Here is a 20,499-nt window from a genome sequence, read left to right as displayed (position 1 = left end):
TGCAGATTGTTGCGTGCGTAAGATTCATGACAAAAAGAAGCATGAAGATACATAATATCAGTATAAAGTCAAATTTTCTTATAGCCCTAAGAGGAATTCATTCAGTAAATAAATGTACATACAGCTTATTTAATACTATATTAATTATAATCTATTTCATGATAATCCTTCTATTATAAGTAATACATATTTTATATAATAGGATTATTAATTTTTGTTATTAGTTTGGAAGTAACAATTGTAACTACTGTAAATAAGATTTCTCCTTCGGATATTATACTTTTTAATTTGTTTTTAAAAAGAGAAGAGCGATTGAGTACGATTGATTTAAAATCTGAAAGAAAGTTTCGAAGAATGTTAGAAAATTTGAAATATATTATAATATAAAATATATATTACTATGCAAAAGAAATAAGAAGTATACAAAATTTTACCGCCATAAATGAGGGCAAGGAGAAATTAAAATTTTTAAACGTAGCCATTTTGCATTCTAATTTATTAGCCATAATTATCAAGATAAATAGATGTTTTATTGATGGCTGAAGCAAATACCATTTTTCGTGAAACGCCTTATCTGATATTTCCGTACTCTACAGTTTCCACAGAAGAACAATATGCAACAAAAATTATATAATTACATATAAATATTACATATAACTATGTTATATTTAATATTAAATTGATTTATTTATATTAAAATACAATTCACCAAACTGTAATGTCTAGTTTTCTGAAAATATTAATGTTGTATATCAGTATATTTGCTAAAGCGAGAATTTTAATTATGTAAAAAAAATAAAGAAGTTAGAAAAGTGCCAATTTTGCTGAAAAGAATGGTAAAATTTTCTCATCAAAATATAGTAAAAATTTTTTAATAAGATTATTTGAGGGAAAATATCATTTAAACTTTTATTCTTGAATATATATAACTTCTTAATGCTATCGAATTAAGATATAAAAAATATTATTTATATTCTAGAAACCTTTTTCTGGAGACACGTTGTGACCGTAGTGTCTCTCGGTGCTGAAACAAGCGCAGCGACATGTCATAGTGCGAGACCGGCTATGTTTCTTTACGCCAGTCGACAAGTTGCGATCGAGATTATGGATCTCAATAATGATTGAATCCATTAAGTTTGACATACGATAGCTTGCACTCCGCGATTGTTTAATAAGTGCTTTTATTTTTTTTTTTTTACGTGCCCTCTATGAGCGAAGACATAGCAACAATCTATCTATATTCTAATATCATTTCCTATACTGAAAGAAAAGATTGGCTGAATATAGCACAGCATTTTTAATTAGCTGCAGCAACCAATTTTTTATTGCGTTAGCCTATCGAAATCGTCTATTGACATTGCAGATAGGCTAATGCAACCAAAAATTTTTGGCTGCTGCAGCCAATTAAAAACGCTATGCCATATTTTACTATCTAAATTGCTGCAGCAGCTAATCTTTTCTTTCAGTGTAATTAAATATTTATAGAAAGTTCGATTCTCAATTCTCGGAATAGTAAAAGAATCATCATAGAATGTGCAAATGTCGATGAAATGTTCAGAATATTGTGAATACGTCTTGTATATACCACAAAAATCATTCGCAAGCGAGCAGTACATGTCTCCACCGACAGAGAGTCGCGTACATACAAAAACGTAAAGCAGTGAGTGACGATTCTTAATAGCTTCATATGATGATTTTAATATTTTCTAGACAAATTAAAATTTTTTAAAAAGCAAAATCAGATTCTGTAGCTCAAAAAACTGCAGAAAGCATATCATTTTATTGCCGAAGGTAAAAATTGACACTTCTTTAACATCCTTACAGTAATTTAGAAATTTTTCAATTTTACAGTTGTAAATTAAAAACAAAATTATTTAAAAGATAAATTATCAATTACCGCGTTTATTAACTGTTGCACACAGGAGCATAAAATATAAAGTTGCGCTAATGCACCTGATGTGTATATTATAACCGATATTGCTTCGAAAAACGTCACTTTTGCTAGCTGAAATTTTAATGAAGATGTATTTGCTACTATTTCACATGATTAAAAATCCTCAATGTAAAATTAAATAGTTATTCAAACTTTTTATCTAAAATAAATTTCTATTAAGAAAAAAGAAAAGAAAGAAAGATAAGAGAGGAAGAGAGAGAGAGAGAGAGAGAGAGAGAGAGAGAGAGAGAGAGAATATCAATGGTAATAAATTATTACTCACGTTGCCTAGCATGACACCAATAAAGCAGAATCGTAAAACGTTATTTATATACATTACAGAAAAGGTTAAAGACAGTAATTCTTTTAGCATTGACATTAAGCTGAAAGAAAACGTATAATTCATTCTTAAAGCCCTATTGAATAACATAATAAAAGTAGATTTAAATATAAACTTCATTAAAGCAAATTTAAAATACAATTTAATCGAATAATTTAATCATTTTTATTACTTAATCATTATATTATATTTATGTTTTTTTCTATCTACAAAGATTATTAGAAACAATACTTGAATAAACTTTGAGATACCTACTATATCATCTCATTGTGATGTCGACAGAGTGCTCTAATTTCTGTTTCTTTTTCTCGATAAGATGTAGAGAAATGACGTTTTTGACATTCATCACCTTCATTTTCTTCTTGAAATATCATTGCAATTTTTTCCGCAATGTATCGATACTGCGCGGTTATCATTAAAATCAAATGCACTGTGTATACTTCCGCACTAACTTTTTTTATAAATGCATATACCATGCCGAGCAATATAAACAGGCCTCCTAATAGAAAGACTTTAAGCGAGAATGGTTGCTTAAAAAAACCAGCAGGTACTCTGTAATCTTCATAATAAAATAGATTCTTTTCGAATATTACTAGAAACGTTACAAGATGCCACGCTATTATCGACATCGTGCCAGTGGTCCAGTAGAAATTAAGTGGAACCTTTATCGGGTTTAGAGTCTCTGTCACGATGTTCTTCATAGTTTCATCAGCAGTATGCAGCATTTCATTCAGTTTTTGGATTAATAGATACATCAGGTCTTTACGAGCGTTAATTCGCCAAATCATAAAAAACATTTCTATTGTTTCTACAAAGCAGATAAGGCTATCATTTACAGCCTTCTCCATTGACACGTACATGAATCCAGGTATCATCATGATCGTTACAGCTATTTCTAATATCCATACAAAGACACTGTACATCCTCCAAAAGAACGAAATAGATGGATCATGGTCGACCATCGGTAGCAGATTGCCCGTGAACACATTCAACCAAACGTTTAAGGGATTCACGTTTTGAAAATCCATGCTTACGACGTTGTCAATTAAAATTGGAGGATTGGGAAAGTTACTTTGTGAAAGTTACCGGTTTTTTTTCTTTCAAAAAGTAATGTTACCATTACAAATTACCCAATTCTGAAAAGTAATACGTTGCAGTGTGTTTAAAAAAAGTAACTATAAAGAATCGTTCTTTTTAAGTAGAAATTTTTGTATTAATTTCTGTAATTTTTCGCATTATTATTTTAAATACAAGAATCTTATATATATTTAAGTTTTTAACATTTTATTTATTACACTAAACATCTTATATATACGCTATATTATTTATAGCTTTTTATTATTAATTGATATATACATTTGGAATCAAAATTATGGGATTAATATTAAGATGTGTTCACATACTAAAACATCCTAGTTTAATTCTTAATACAAATATTTACAATGAATGTGAATAATTATCAGAAATAAAAACATATTTCAATCATAAAAAATAATCACACTGATTCATTGACCATTTCATTTTTGGTCGGCTCATATGGTGATAAGTAAGTGTAACGACATTACTAACGTATTATATTTTTTCGAGAATATCGGTAAATTCAATTTCGATAAACGCATTTCAATAAATGAGGTGTGAATTCTGTAGCGGTTCCAATGGAATCAATTAGACGATGTTTCCGCGTCCAAGTGGGAATAACCGTACTGTGATCGCTGTCGAAATTTCATGCACAATGAATAAAGCGGTTGTACTAACGTTATTTTGACTTCAAATTTCCTTAGTCTCATTTGAGAGAGAGAGAAAGAGAGAGAGAGAGAGAAAGAATTTCAAGTTTTGCTTAAAGTCAAAGTAACGTTGGTGCAATCGGGGCTTAATGATTATTCTATCACTTATTTCTTCTTTGTCAATTATTTTAATTTGCGCTTGTACATTACAATAATCCTAATAAGTCTAAACATATCTTTCTTCTAATTGCGTTCGTGCCGCGTCTGTTAATTAAAGCGTATATGTCGTTTATAAAAGTTTTCATGAGTGTACATTATGCCTTGATTACGTTACGACTTCTTTTTAAAGTAACAAGCTCGGCTGTTGTTATAAGAAATATTGTTCAAATGAAATTAGAATGATTAGCAATGAGATTGTGCTCGGTTGACTTACACGAGACAAAATTTTGATTGATACAGCTAGTAAAATAATATTTCGCTCACAAACCTTGCTTGTGCCATCGTTGTGCCTTAGCGATCAGTATGTAGCGTCGGATGAATGGCTCTCCCTTCACAATGATAAACACACCAGTAGTTCCAACTCGATGACTAAAGTAATTCGACGTCCGGCTCTGAATGTTTCTTTGATTGGCGAGTGATGATCTTCTGATAGTTGCAATTTGTACAACCTCATCAGTCTATTTCCATCCGTTTGGTTGTCACTTTCATCTGGAGCAAATCCAGCTCGAAAGATCAAAAATTTTTGCTAAGGAATTGCTGATAATGATGGTGAAACGATAGTCGAAACGAAATGCTCGTTCGTTCACACGTCGCTGCTTTGGTGATCGAACTTCATCGCCACTATTTCACTACGAGGCGGTGATAATTAATTTGATGTATAACTTGGCTCTTTAAAGAATTTATTGTAAGCGATTACAACTGTTATATAACTTATTTTCGCTAGCCACAATCACGTTTTACAATCAAAGATTGATTTTAATTGAATATCGAAGGAACAATATCTTCTCGAGACCGCATCATTCGTTTATCTACCCGACCGGCTATCCCCACATTTCTGATTCTTCGAAATAGTTCAAAGAACGAATAGGTCCAAATGTCATTAGCGGATACCCGGGATTCTTGATCGGCTCGATGTCTTCTCTTTGATGCTAAGAAAAACGCGTGGACACCGAATTATATCTCTTCTTTCCAATTTCTACTCGATACTTGATCTTGTATCATATACGTCGTCACATAGGATGTTCTTTTCATTATGATTTATAACGTTTTATCCTGTTATTATAGTGTGTGTTCAATATCGCCAATAACATAGCGTATTTTTGAATAAATAATGTTTTTAAGAAGTCCTCTCCCATTCGCTATTATCATGAAGTGATAGTTGAAAAATAAATGTTGGGATGTCAAGAAATAAAGATATTTAATGTACAGTACTATTTTATTACCTACAAAGATAAGTATGATAAAAGACTTTCTTTTAACCATATATAGTTTACACATGCATATACACAGCAAGCGAGAGAGAAAGAGAGAGAAAGGGGGGTGACAGAGGAGGGGAGAAAGATAATTATCTTATAGGTCTCTTTTATTTGCTCGCACAACTATCAAGGGTTTTCATCATCGTGTACGCTTTCATTTGCTAAACAAAAAATATATAACAATTTATTGCTATTTGAAAGTTATTTATAAACGGCTACTTTGAGCAATTTTCTTTTTCCTCAAATTTCTAGTCCTTTGTGATTTCCTTAATTATGACATGCACTGTCATGCGATAGACATGTGACATTCTCTCACAATTATTGACTTATATCCTGCGATCATTGTACAGATGACAGTACATATCGTTTCCTTACCAATTCAAAAATGACATATAAAAGCTAAGTTTTTCAGGAAAGAGGAAAAGTTATACCCCGAAGAGAGTGACTGTAATAAACTATTAATTAATTGTCTTATCAATAAATGAATTAAGTAAATTCTAATTGAACTAATGATTACGTACTAGTAATTTTTAACTTATTCGTTAGTGCATTCCAATAAAAATTTTGCAAATGTTGTACAAGAATTATATGATTTAGACAGAAATAAAAAAAAAATGGCTTATTTAGAATCCCCTTAATAAAATAAATGGAAATTTAATATAAATTTCGAAATATCAGCTACATTCTTGATAAAAATTTTTTCCATAATTTTTCACAAAATTTTTTATAATTTCTTATATCAATTTGTAAGTAATTTCTTATCACGTATCAAATAAATATCACTTAACATCTAATTTAGATAATTATTCAGTTTATTCAAAATATTTGCAAAGTACATCTAGAAGAATTAAAATAATATTTTGTATAATTTTACATAAATCACAAAATAAATTTAAAATATAATTAAATATTTCATAATATTGAACACGCACGTGTTCTCGTACATTGTCAAGAATTAATAAAATATAACGCAAAAGTAACTCACATAATGCATTGTAAGTTATGTCTGTATAAAATGATTGAAGATTTCTTCGCAAAATTCAGTATCAAAATTTTCTGGAGATGATGATTGGCTTAGAAGTGATAAATATTCTATTTATCTTTATGGACTGAAAGATCCAAAATATCGTTTTCCACATCTCTATGCAGAGAAAGATCCAAAACGTGGTTTTCCACATTTCTATGAAAAGAAAGATTCAAAATATAATTATATATTATATTTTTAAAGTGCTTAATGGATCTTTATTCATATATAGTATGAAAAAAATTGAAAAGTTGTAAAATATTTATTTATACTTAATGTTAAATTTATATTACTCGTAATTGTATAATTCTTATTTTTGAATGGAATATGTGTATGTATATTTTTTTACGCTAATGAAAATTAAGTAACGCCGTTACTTTTATTATTACTTTTTATGATAACAATTTGATGACGGTGCAATTTTCTATGATTAATTAAAAACTAAGTATTGTAGAAAAGACATTTTTAATAATAACTTATCATTATCACGAGTTGTTTATTGAAAAATGTATTTCATCATTGATAACGAATTAAAGTAACAATTAAAAGTAACGATTCGATGCGTTACAATACAAATAGCAAGTTACTTGTTTCAATAAACAATCCATAGTGGTAAGTTAGTTTTTAAAAGTAATTTTTCCAATCTTAGCTTTTAATTAATTATTGTTACCATCATAAAAAATTGCGACATCATTGCGAAATTATTATAATACATTATAGAAAGTAAAGATTCTCTTTTCTGATACTTATATTGCATATAGCTATATATGTTTCGGGATCAACATTTTTACTACTCAGCATGAAGTATTAAAATTTTGTTACTTATTACAAATATTTAGCTATTCTTTAATTAACGTAACTGTTCCCCTATTTTCTACTTGTTCTTTATTAATATTTCTTATATTTGTACAGGAAACGCAATGTTTAATTCAAATAATCTACTTACATTATAATAAATGTAATAAACGTATAGTGAATAATTACCTATCGGGAACATTTATCTGTTCTGTGTTTTTAGAACAAGTTGCTGAGAGTATTTGATCTTTTTTTATTGTTGTATTCGCGTGTGCATTCCTACCCACATAATCCACGACATCTACAAACGGAGCTGAAATTCTACATTTAAATAGAGAGTGTTTAAAGAAGTAAAAATGGAACATAGGAATTAGTTTCAATTTTGCACATTACTCCGTTATGCGGACAAATGTATTGCTTGATAACTTTCAACTTATTACTTGGACATTGAGATGCAATCTGATATGACAATGTGATAAATACAAATCTTAAATACATCTGATTATCATTGAAAATTAAAATGAAAAAAAATTTTAATTTTGATTATTTGTACTTTGCTGTGTACTAAACATAATAATAATACACATATTATACCGATGAGTGTTGAACACCTATTTTACATTATTTCAGGTGTTATTTATTTTTTACTATCAATTACTATCACTTTTTTACTATCAACTTTATATTCTTTAGTATCAATATTTTGTATTATCTTTAGAGTATACTTACTTGTGCTTATTTTGTAAGTGATAACGTACGTTATGATTCTTTGTAGATATTCGAATTGTATGTCCACATATATTACATGTTACGTACTGTGTGTCTATTATGGTAAGATAATCCCATATCCACAATGAATGTTTATCTTTCTTTTCTTCTTCTGTTAATTTGTTTGAATGTTCTTGTACCAAATGATCGAGTAAAATAGATGTGGCACAAAATGATATTGACTCCAAACAATAATTGCAATACGCGGAATATCTTCCTCTTATTTTTTTGTAATGTCTAGTTATCCACTGACGAACGGGGAAGCTCTCACGCCAATATGTTGCTCCTTGCTCTGTCATTATAACCGTTTTGTGTTACAGAATATTGATGACTAATCATAGAAGGTAACAGAAACGATTCTAGACTCTTCTGTAGAAACTGCTTATAGAAGGACCAAAACGAAGGCTTCTTTGACCGAATATAAATATTGATATGTATATATTTAAATTTGCTTGCTTAACTCCCAAATCGTATACAGCTCTACTCTCTCAATAATTAATACAATTTTACTTATATATTACTTATATTTAAAAAATTGATATATATATATGTATCTAAATAAATGTATGCATATTATCTTTATATCAAGAGAAATCTGAGAGTAAACTTCCTTTTTTCGTGTACTAAATCTCTTAGGATGTTCACGTTTTTGTGATTCTTTTCCATATTAAGACAAGGACGAATAATCAATTTTAATTACTTGTTCTAACCCATGTAATAGTACGAAAATGAATCACAAAAACGTGAATATTACGAAGTTTGATACACGAAAAAGGTCGGGATGACCACTCTCAGGTTTCTCTCTGTTTATATCTATAGGTATAAACGGACTCTCATCACATACATTTTTCGACGCTGCAACTTTATCAACAGTGTCAATAATGTGATACGTAGTTTGCATCATTCTATAAAATCGATATTGATGTCGCTAGTGTACGGAAACTTTCAAGCGTCAAAAAGACTAAGATGGCCGCTCTCAGGTTTTCTCTTATTCTGTGTCCAAGTCGAGGGCTAAACATCAGAGCGCTTACATTTCAAATACGGCAAGCAGCGTTTCGGTATCAACAAGCAGTAAGTCTCTTGTTTATTTTCTATTCCATTATTTGTCGCGGAAATTAAATTAACCCGTTCTACCAACTGGGGTGCGTTCCACTCAACATTTGCAACGCTTGCAAACATATCATCTTATCCTTGTTTAATGACAAGAATGAATGATATTTGTTTTTCACATTTTCAAGAATTGCGATTCCGAATTCGACAAAATGTGTCTCGAGAATTAATAAAATATCAGGCGAATAATTGGCAAGGAGGTTGCATGATGTTTAATATCTCGGAGAACTTTTCCCTTTGAAGGATTTCGGGAAACGTGATTCCAAAAATGAAAGATTTGAATTCGTGAATATCAAACGTTTCCACTCTTGAACAAAAATTGACAGTCGTCAGAAAAATGGAGTCGGTGAGGTTATATATTTAAAATACTAGACTTAAAATTGATAAGGATAAGAACAGATTTTTAAAATTATTCAATTTTGATATTTACGTTTACAAAATTAAGAAGTCTTATAAAAAAGCAAAATTTTAATCTAATTTACGCTGGGTATATCAATTGTATATTCCAGAAGGAAAAATAATATCACAGAATATTGCATATAAATTTGTTTATTGTTATCTGTATAATATATTTGAAACAATATCATTCTACAACATTGCATAAAAATATACAAAGACATGAAAAAATGTCTTGACTCATTCGATAAAACATGTTCATGAATAATTGTCTAGCGTTGCATCGCTGTTACCAAAAACTAAACGGTTCGATATATCGTGGTTTGCAATTTAATTCATGTTGAATTGAAGCGAGAATATTGTGTATTGTGAGCCTTACAATACACTTTATAAATATTTTACGAACAATTCAAATTTAGCCACAGACAAACATTGTATTATAATTTCGGATTAATATTTATGACAGAAATAGGTCACATGTGTTAAGAAGCGAAACATCATTGCTGTGATCGCAAATTAGCAACGTTGTTTAGAAAATAGACTTCTCAGAACAATAAAAAAAAAAACAATTAGAAATTACAGCGATCGGAAATAAATCAACTTTCGCATATAGGTTTCTTATGCAATGAAAGGAAATTACCGTGTTTCGTCTATTTTTTTGGAATGCGCTGCACAAGAAGCGTAATAAATTTAATAATTAAACGAAGAAATAAGGACACGTCCAGAGTATCTCGACTATATCATAAACATGTTTAGAGAGTACATAGGCCAGAAATAAAACTCGGTTTGAAACTTATAGATTCTAGAGATTAACAAAGAATCCATTTCGTGCGCATTTGGGTTGAATGAATTAGAAAATTTTTCGGCGAAATTTTATCCGCATTCTCGTACGAACGCAATTACTATTTTCTTTTGAGATCATTGATAGAAGGATAACAACGATAATTATAATATTAGTAATAATATATAATGATAATCATAATTATATAATTATACTACTAATAATAATAATAGTAATAAAAATAACTATTCGAAAAGTATCCTTTACCAGGAGAGATATACCTATAAATTATGTACATGTTTTCCGTGCGTGTATGATTCTCAATCTCCACTTCTTTCCTTTTTTCTTTACATTACGTATCATTAAGATAATTTACTATTATTCACTGTAGCAACATAAATAATAATGTAACACTATTATTTACAAACTCACTTTCTTTCTCTCTCTCTCTCTCTCTCTCTCTCTCTCGCACGCACTCTTTCTCTATGTCATTCTTTCTACCTTTCTTTTCTCTCTCTCTCTCTCTCTCTTTATTGCTGCCTCGCTGAATCGCATGCGAATCTAGTTTGATGATCGACGATGCACCCTTCTCGATCGCGTGACGATCGCAGAATTCTTCATTAACACTTTCCCGAGGAAATTATAAAAAGATTCACCCAGGTTCATTTTTATCAATGTAAAACTTAATTAACTTTAATGTTTAACTCTTAGTACATATGATGCTTTTTCCAGTTCTTTTATTACACGACAGATCGTTCGTGTCCCGTTAATTTTCATCATTTTTATAAATATACGTAACTTATTAAGTAATTCTTATATATACTTTAATATCTTTAAAAAGTGTTTATAAAGTAGTGTGTTAAAAAAAAAGGTAGAAACAGAGAGATTATCATTTAGCCAAGTGCTCCTATTTCAGAGGAAACGAATGCGCAGGACACAAGTAGCCCAATCGTGTGTACTAAGAGTTAATTTACTCATATCTTTTTGTAATCCTTAGCATTAGAAGATAAAAGATATATACCGAGTTAAATCGAAATTAAAATATTAACTTAGTAATTTACATTGGTAGAAATGAGCTTATTCATCCTTGACGTGGACAAGAATCGAATAAATAGCCACCCGTTAGATCGGAGAAGTGTTAAAATCGGTTGACGTCTACCTCGTTGTACTTTTCGACGAGGATGTATGCTTTCTTTAATTCATTATCAAGCGTCAACAATATATACGTATCACAAATCGTCGCGTGCGATAATAGTGCATCGCTCTCGCGCCGCGAAGGCGATCCGGGGCGAAAGAAGAGGAGCTTCCGGTCGTGCCTTTCCGCGAAAGATCAGCGCGAAATCTTTCGCAGCTTCCTGAGGTATACACATATACACGGAGGACCTTACGAGTAAAGATAATTTTAGAATTCGGAGAGCGCATCGTTTATTCTCCTGACGAAGTACCTCGATTCTCGAGGGCGGTGCATCGCGATCCGTCTCGCCCTGGTCTCGCCCTGGTCTCGCCCTGGTCTCGCCCTTCGAAAGCGATCCGCTCTTTCGACGGTCTCGCCTCTGAACGCGTCCGAGATGAGCTCGCACGAGGTCGTCGATCATCGCGACATGACGCCGAAATGGAGACCATCCGGCCAATCCGTTTCGCGTCGCTTTTCATATTACATGGTCTATCTACTTTTCTCTTTTCCTGCGTCTACGTATTTACAGTGACGAAGGAAAAGAAACCGCCGCGTCATCGCCGTGGTCTCTTCATCGATAATCGTCTAAACTCACTTTTCTCCTTCGTTTTTGTTTTATATATATATGTATATCAAAACCATTTTCGCGTAGAAATACTGATCCCACTAAATGTCCCTCGCGGTGGTTAATTGATATCTAAATTTTCGGCTGACTGTCTTAGGCTCAGTTCCACCAATGTAGAATTAACTTTAATCTCGGTTCAATTTACTCTTTATCTTACAATTAGTCTAATTCTGAGCATTAGAAAAAGATGTACAGTAAGTCAAATCGAGATTACGGTTAATCTTACATTAATGGAACTGGTCTCGGTGTACGACAATCTTTCCTCATTTTCAAGTTACCTTCGTCGCCGTTTCCCGCGAGAAAAAGAAAAGGAGACTGCGAGGGAAGGCAAGGCTTTCCGACGAGGGCAAATGCCGAATAATCCGCCTGTATTAAACTTCGATCGTGAGTTATGAAAACGCATGTTTAACGCATTTGTTTGAACGTTTATTATTACGAATGAGGGTTCCGCAATATCATCCCTCGTTCGTATCGCGTGTCCCATTACGTTATGAAAGGTCAATGATAATTGATATCGCGTTTCACAATAGGATTTGCATGAGCTCGAGCCCGTCATCAAGACGAGAATTGCGAATCGCAAGGAAACGTACGAGTGTGACGTCGACCAGTGGATCGTTGCTCTGCTTGCGCTTCACTTTGGATCGATGAAAGCGTAGCTCGTGCAAAACGCCCGCAGTTAATTCGAATGAACGAATGAATTAACGAACGATGGCCGCATATTCCTAAACGATTAATCGCTAACTTCCGGGGAACATTTCCCAAGAAACTATCTTCGGACGCGCTTCGGATGTGCGCCGACATTTATTTAACTGGGGTAGGTTTTCTCGAGGTGTAACGCAATTAACAGGATGAGATCAAAGAAATGCGAACAGGTGACAATTATTGGCTCCGTTCCGGGTATATATTACTCGTGTAAACTTGTTCGAAATGAATCCCGATCACAATTATTCCGTTTTTTCTAGAAAACAATAGAAATCTAGGAAATAAATAATTCGAATTCCATTCCGAATAATTCCATAATATGTAAGAGAAAAAACAGCTTTGCAATTGTTGTAAATATGATTAGTTCTTAATTACTCGCTCAATTTAAATATATAAGTTTAAATTCTAATGTTTGTTCGCATAGTACTAACTAAATATTTATTAAATGTAAACACACATATATATATATATATATATATATATATATATATATATATTTGGTACGAGAATCATTAATTCGACTTAACTATCACTTCTTTCGTTAAGTAAATATTTATTTATTAAGTAAATTTTAATTAATACTATTGTAAAAAATATTGAAGTTTAGCGAATCTTTTTTCTGCGGTACCCGACAAATTTCCAAAGCCGTTTTTCGTGCTGACGCAGCCAAAGAAATTCGTCTCGGAGCAGCGACGACGATGACGAAAATACAGTTTGAGGAGCGTAAAATCGAACAGAGCCGACGCGCGAACCAATCCTTATCGCGATCCTAATTCCGTGAGAAGCCGGAATGGCGAATTGACATTTTCGGGATACGCGATACCATCCCCTGGCTATATCCCTCTCTACCGAAGCTGTCGCCGCCGCCCTTGTAATCCTTATCCTTCATCGCCGCGGCGGCGCCGGCGGCTCCTACCCTCTTGCTCCCATTCTCAGTCTGCTCGTTTTCTCTCCCTCACGATGATATTGATCCTCCTGCCGCGAGGCCCACCCACGAGCAGCAACGTTAGGCTGCCATTCGACCTAGTGTAGAACCGTAACGCGTATAAAGGCGCGTGGAGACGACCAAAACCTCCGTTTTGCCCGAGGATTTTCATGTCGTTGGAAAATAAAAAAATGAAATAAATTTCTGAAATATAAAGTAATATTAAATAACTCTGATTCAGTCGGGATAATTTTGGCCTAAATTAAAAAAAAAAAAAAAAATCTCTAAACAGCACGTCCAAAATCAGATCGCAAGACATCAGGTTATCTTTAAGATGTCTTATTTCCCGATTTTGACGATGTGTATTGGTTTGGACATTATCGAAATTTGAATCGAAGTTACTTTGATTTCAGGCAAGAGTTAGTCCCACTTTACAGTAGCTTTTTTTTTTAAAGGGAGACATATGGTTGGTAAATCTCGATTTCAGGTAGATCGGAGATTCTTGCGGAGAGATAGTAACGCGATATGTCGGGAAAGAGATAAATAAAGCGGGGTGTCTCGCGTTGTACGCCGATCGCGAAACGCTCGCGTTATTGGCGGCAGGATAACGTGCCGGATAACGCACATTAATTTTCGGACGGATCGATACGACACGCGATAAGCCGCCGATGGTTTATCGTCCCTGGGATTTTCCGCGTGGCGAAACGGATCGAATTTATCTCGTGCGGCTGATGACGAATTTCCGATAACGCGTCAGCAACGCGTTATACCGACGAGACGGAGAGATTTTGGAAAAGTTCGAAAGTTTTAAGTGAAGAGATAATATATATCTTGTAGGAACTCAACGCTTTTATTAATAACAATTCAACATGGAATTTATTCTATATACGAAATGCCCGTATTATATAATGTTTCTTTTATAAATATTTATAAATAATATACGATATATGTATATATACGTCCCCAATCAAGGCCACCCTCAAGAAATTTAACACGTCGCAACCTTCATCTCGATTATGTCATGTCTTTTTCACGATCAACTATCGACAGTGCGAAAAGTTAACTTTTCAATGATGCAAGCGTCGTGATACACCTGTCTGTTTGCACGTATGTGTACGTGGTTCTCTTTTGTGCAAAAATCTCGAGCGTATAATGCTGACATTGTGTAGCTAGTTTTTTCTAACAGGTCGGTAACAAATGGCTCAAATTTTTTTTTATTAGGCTCTGCTTCCTCTGCAATCGAAAAAAAAAGAGACGACGATCCACTGTGACAATCGACATCACGCACTTTTTTTTTCTCTCTCTCTCTCTTTCTCTCTTTCTCTCAGTTGGTCCCTGATGCTCTTCCCTATAACAATGCACAGTTTCGCTTCCTCGCAGTTCTCTCTTCCCTCCCTTCTTCTCCTCTCACTCGCGTGAAACATACAAAATGGAAAAATCAATGTAATTGATTTTTATCGAGATTTTCTCAAAGATTTTACAAAGGTATTGACGTGAGAATCAGCCTCTAATCTTCGTCTTCTCTTCCTTTCCCATCTTTTTTTTAGATTATGTTTTATGGCCCCAATATTTTACAAGATAGTGTTACCCCACCCGATTGAAATTTAAAAAATGATGATTATTATTATTATCTTCTAATCCACTTGTGTGGCGCGGGACCTGCTAGTTTCTAGCGGAGTCGCGACAAGCGATAATAAAATCCGATCGGAAGTCTTCGTGCACACTTTCGGCGAACGGTCGAGGATGTGCTTCCTGCGTATGTATATATAAGCGCGGGATTCAATATATCTGTTTTACTCTTATATTATAACATTAATATTTCTTTCTGTCGTGTATTTGTTTTTTTTTTTTTAACAGTACTTTTGATTAGACGAACCACAGATCGCTATTCCTTTTTTGTTATCTATGGAATGTATCGCTACTTGGAAGAATAATCGCAGATTCCTTTTCTCTCTTTCTTTCTTTCCTTCTCTCCCTCTCTTGTAGCATCGAACTACATAGTGACCTTATCATACATTAACAGTTTTCCACATGTACGAGAATGACACAAAGCGCAAACTTTAGGATTTTGTTCGTTATTTTCATGTTCTTAAAAATCTTCAAAATAAAGCACAAGACGTTACCGTTTGATAAAATAAGAAAAAGAAAAAAACGGTGAATATTTCGACGATACACTCCGCGCAAATTCCCGAGAAACGATTGCCTCTTTAGAAAATACAAGTAGTTCGCCGCGTCGAAAATGGAATCTACCTCACCGTGATTATTTATGTGCGGCTTCGACATAGCGCGACATAGCACATTCGGTATTAAAACTTAATAAATATATTTACCAATTAACAAATGTGCCCTGTCGCTGATACATTCATTTTCACGTCTTTTACTACACTCCCTCTCAGTCGCGCATAATTTCTTTCATGCACGCATTTCCACCTGCATATTATCGACGTATTAATCATTATTATCTCATTAATATTTATCTCATAATATTTATCTATATATATTTTAAATTCCTTATTCTTATATACTCAGTTAAACTGTGCGGACTTAACGCTTTGAATTTCTTCTAGATTTAATATCTATTTACAATGAAGAACCATTTTTTAATCTTGTATTAGTGCTAACAATGCAGTTTAGGAAGAAGTTTTTTTTAATCCTTCTTACTGTAAAAATTTCCAATGTACGGACCGATCGTATCAGCGCGCGATTTTGCATCGCGCGTCACAAACTCATAAAATTGAATGTTTGATAATTGACTTGCTGTTAATTGTAAGTATGCCGTTAATGGCATAATTAAATACGCTACTTTCTAATCGTTACGTTACTACATTATTATTTTCATAATAATGTAATAATATAACGATATATATTATTACGCTATTGTGATATAATGATATAATATAATCGTTACATTGTTACATTATTATTCTTATAAAGTATTAACGCCCGGCCAGGCTCGCCTGTCCAGAAATCTTGGACGTTTTGCAACGACGAGTCGGCGCAAGGTAACCAATTTTTGCGGCCGAATAGGTTCAGTCGAATAAACTCTAATCGTGGCCTCCTTATCAATATCAATATCTCTATCTACTTGCGTGAATTTTCAACGTGAAAAATCAAGAGAGAGGAGAATCGTCTTGCGGAATGCTCGTCGAAGTCATCGCAGTTGTCGAAGTCGTCGACGCGAGCACTCGGAAATTTATCGATCGTTCTCGATATAGCCAAGCGTGGGCGAACTTGAAAAAGAAAATAGGAACCGCAACCTCCTGGCTTTGTTTCGTTTTTCCTCAAAAGTGGATATCGTTGCCCAACGAGAAAACGATAGAACGATTTCCACGTGCCTCTTGATATCCCACGCTACCACATCTCCAGGGCTAAACTCTCTCGCCCTTCGACGGTTATTACAAAATTAAATTTTACTAAAATGTGATTGCCTAAAAGAATAGTCTCGGCAGCCGCGGAAGCGGTGACCGAGAATGCACTACGACCGATTATGGGACTGTCGCACCGGTGGGTAACTGTCATCATTCGCAATCATTGAATCATTTGTCAGTCATTGAACATAACAAAGTATATATATATACCTGCATATCATCAATCTGCATCCCCGTTTTCTCAACATCGAGCTCAAAAAAGAGTCAGCCATAATAATATTATTATTTCCATCAATCGTACCTTTTAGAACTCTGATAAGATTGACTTGAATCAAACGTTCCGTTTTTATAAACAATCCTTTTTTTTTTTGTAATTAAAAATTACGAAGATTCGAAAAGGGACATTCGGGTCGATGTTCTCTTCCAAAAATGCACTGACGAGAAAATCGATTCGTTTGATACAATGAGGGAAAACACGATGGGAAGAAAGCAGATCAATACGCGGACGAAGTGAAATTCGTCGGTATCATTGCGCTAAGTATACACTTTAAGGGATCGATCTCATTCGCTTGACATCGTAGTAAAATCGGCATATTGCCAGGCACCGACATCTAAACCGACCTGTATATTTCATTTCCATTACAGAATATCGAGATTAAAACCGGCTGTAGAGTCGAGAGAATTAAGCAGCTCTTGGGCGCTAAAGTTCGACGTGTCTCCTGTGGGAAGGTTCTCCAAGAATTCAAGAGTGAAGTCAGGAGCCGTAACGGATGGATCCGTAGTGGTAGCCGGTGGTGGTGGCTGAGTGTGCTGCTGCGGTGGCGGTAGACTACGTACTCCAGGGCTACCTCCGCCATACTGTTGATGTGGATGCAGAGGAGAACCTAAACATACAATTCATCAAGTCTAATTAAATGTGTTGAACGTTGCTACAAATATTCGTGAGTAGGTAAGTCCCATTGGTAAAAATTTAATTGTCTTCTTCACTTGTTATTCAATAAGTTTTTTACGAGAACGAAAAAACTTATTGAATAATTTTTTTTCATTCAAACACATTATCAAAAATTTTTTAATTAAAGCCCGATATTGCTCCAACGTCACTTTAACTTTAACGAGACTTAAAACTCTCTCCTTTTCTGTTTCTCTCGGCTTTAAAATAAAAAAGAGAGAAAAAGAGAATTTTAAGCCTCGCTTAAAATTAAAATAATAATTAATGCAATCGGGCATAAGAAAAATACATTATTTCGATTAACAAAACTTGTATAACGTGGCATGAGAAATATAATTCATTAAAATAGAATGTACTTGACTTAATTTTGCGGCTAGAGGAAGGATTTTAACTGATTTTGGAACAAAACGTTCATTTTTACTAAATATGACTGATGAATATAACTGCGTTTGCAGCAGTAGAAATTTGGCGATTTAACTTCTTTTGCTCCTTACAACAGTAGGAATAATTTAACTTCTTTTGGAATTTCTCAATATAAATTTTTTTATATTTTTGGATACAGCTGCTTTTATATATAGACTACTCAGGTAATTGGAAAATCCATGGGAAATTCTATTTAATTTGTATGGCTAATAAGTGAGTTACGCTCGAGCGTGTCAGAACATTTTTATTTTCGCGGATCACTACTCACCGGTCCCAGTAACGTTGACTGAATTTACAGACGCTGTCTGTGACATCTGCATCTGCAACGACATCTGATTGTTATTCTGCTGCATAGCTAGCGTTTGTTGTTGGTGCTGTTGCGTCAACAGCTGTTGCATCTGCGTGCTGTTGGACATCCCCGAACCAGCTATGCCTCCGTTTTGTGAACGAATTAACTGTTGATGTTGCATCTGCGCCGCAGTCATTTGCATCGTGTTGCCCGCGCCACCCATGCCGAAAGCACCTGCAAAAAATGTGATTTAATAAAAGCCCGCAATAAATCAATTCAAATAATTTTCACGAATAATAAGTAAGGCTCGCGAGACGTGCTTGATTCTCTATGAATACGATTTGCATTTATGCGTTTATATCCAAACAAAACGCAGCGACATGCACATTCATGATCTCCGACGAAAACGAGGATATCGAGTTCGAGAGAGCAAACTTCAAATTAACGCGAAATAAGATAAATCTGACATCAACAACTGACTCACGATTCCTCCGATGAATACGACAGTATATTTGGATGCTTTTCAGCAAGAGATAGATACAATACAACGTAATGAATCATTACATGCCATTTGCCAGTTAAACCAAGATGAAACGATCACTGTATTACATTACGTTTCTTGCTGGAAAGCACATCGTATCTCCTTCTTTTTCTTTCTTTCTCTCTTTCTCTCACACCTTGGTGACTTTGCTGGTTGAATTGCGAGCGCATTTGCGCCTGAAAGCCCTGCTGTTGTTGCATTAAAACCGCGTGTCGCCATTGCTCCTGCTGGGCGCCGCGACCTGCGATGCTGTTTCCAAGGCCGTCCGGAGGTCCAACGCTGACGTTGGGCGGCCGTTGATTGTTGGTTCTCGGGTAGCCTAGCCGTTGATGCATCTGATGCATATTGCCGATGGCAGCCATCCCGCCGCCGCCCATGTACATATTACCGCCGGCCGCGTGTAACGCCTGCTGCTGCTGCTGTTGCGCCATTTGCGGCCTCATCATCGGACCTGCGAAAAACATCCAAACGTGCCGTAAATGCGGGACATCGTCTAACGTTGCTACTTACTTAAATTCGAAAGCGCGTAAACAAAGAAATTTTGTGACGCGGTACGAACGTATTAAATTCAACCGAAATTGTAAATCGCGATGACATCATGGTACGGATGGTTGAATTCGAGAACGCGACGTTTTAAAGGAGAGGCAGTGCTCGGCGAAAATCTGCAGATTTCCTTCCGTTTGGATAGAATCTCGGGGAAAACCGGCGTCAATCCGATCGATAGGAGCCTTGTGGAGGCTAGGATATATAAGGATAGTTTCAGCTCCCTCTCTCCATCACCTCTCGCCACCTTTTGCTACCTCTGCCTTTCTTCCTCTTGGAATGAATCCAGTGGAACGTCAGCATCGCGTTTACGCTTGGCCGAATTCTTTCTACGCTGATATTCAACGTGTTACCCGCGCCAAGATGTTGAACAACGGTGAACATGAAGTATCGAGTGCATGAAATATCTACTTACTATCACGCAATGGATTGCGCATTGCAATTTTGCGTGACATTGTTGTATTAATAGTATTTTTTTTTCGCGAAATTATCTGTTTTTTTTTTTTTTCGTATTGCTCCCTTACTTCAAAAGAAAGACAACTCAAAAAATGAATGACTAATCAAATAATATAGCAGCAAAAAGAATAACATCAAATGTCAATTTCATTTCACGA

The 20,499-nt window shown here is 34.3% G+C and overlaps 2 protein-coding genes across 4 annotated transcripts in view; both read right to left on the bottom strand.

Annotated features, from left to right (window-relative positions):
* Positions 1-283: 283 nt before the first annotated feature.
* LOC108755147 lies at positions 284-3,301 on the bottom strand. The gene is made up of 5 exons (XM_018497992.1): positions 2,529-3,301; positions 2,217-2,316; positions 1,898-2,005; positions 435-590; positions 284-334 (listed from the first exon to the last, which is right to left on the bottom strand). Exons 1-5 carry the CDS (start codon positions 3,299-3,301, stop codon positions 284-286), a joined length of 1,188 nt encoding a protein of 395 aa, XP_018353494.1.
* Positions 3,302-16,646: 13,345 nt separating this feature from the next.
* Positions 16,647-20,499, bottom strand: part of LOC108755159 (neurogenic protein mastermind-like) — a 212,517-nt gene continuing 208,664 nt past the window's right edge. For all 3 annotated transcript variants that reach the window (XM_018498008.1, XM_018498009.1, XM_018498010.1), the window contains exons 6-8: positions 19,479-19,793; positions 18,781-19,035; positions 16,647-18,024 (exon numbers count right to left, since the gene is read on the bottom strand). In XM_018498008.1, coding sequence (XP_018353510.1) covers positions 17,780-18,024; positions 18,781-19,035; positions 19,479-19,793 — 815 coding nt within the window. In that variant the 3' untranslated portion in view covers positions 16,647-17,779. The remainder of the gene's footprint in view (positions 18,025-18,780; positions 19,036-19,478; positions 19,794-20,499) is intronic.

This window comes from Trachymyrmex septentrionalis, unplaced genomic scaffold (assembly GCF_001594115.1).
Source record: "Trachymyrmex septentrionalis isolate Tsep2-gDNA-1 unplaced genomic scaffold, Tsep1.0 scaffold85, whole genome shotgun sequence".
Lineage (NCBI taxonomy): Eukaryota > Metazoa > Arthropoda > Insecta > Hymenoptera > Formicidae > Trachymyrmex > Trachymyrmex septentrionalis.
This window is presented reverse-complemented; position numbering and strand designations above follow the sequence as displayed.

Coding starts and splice junctions, on each gene's coding strand:
- LOC108755147 (XM_018497992.1), bottom strand. CDS start 3,301: ATGGATTTTCAAAACGTGAATCCCTTAAACGTTTGGTTGAATGTGTTC. Junction 2,006..2,216: donor TTGGTGTCATGCTAGGCAAC/GTGAGTAATAAT, acceptor TTAAAATTTCAG/CTAGCAAAAGTGACGTTTTT. Junction 591..1,897: donor TGCAACAGTTAATAAACGCG/GTAATTGATAAT, acceptor TGGAAACTGTAG/AGTACGGAAATATCAGATAA.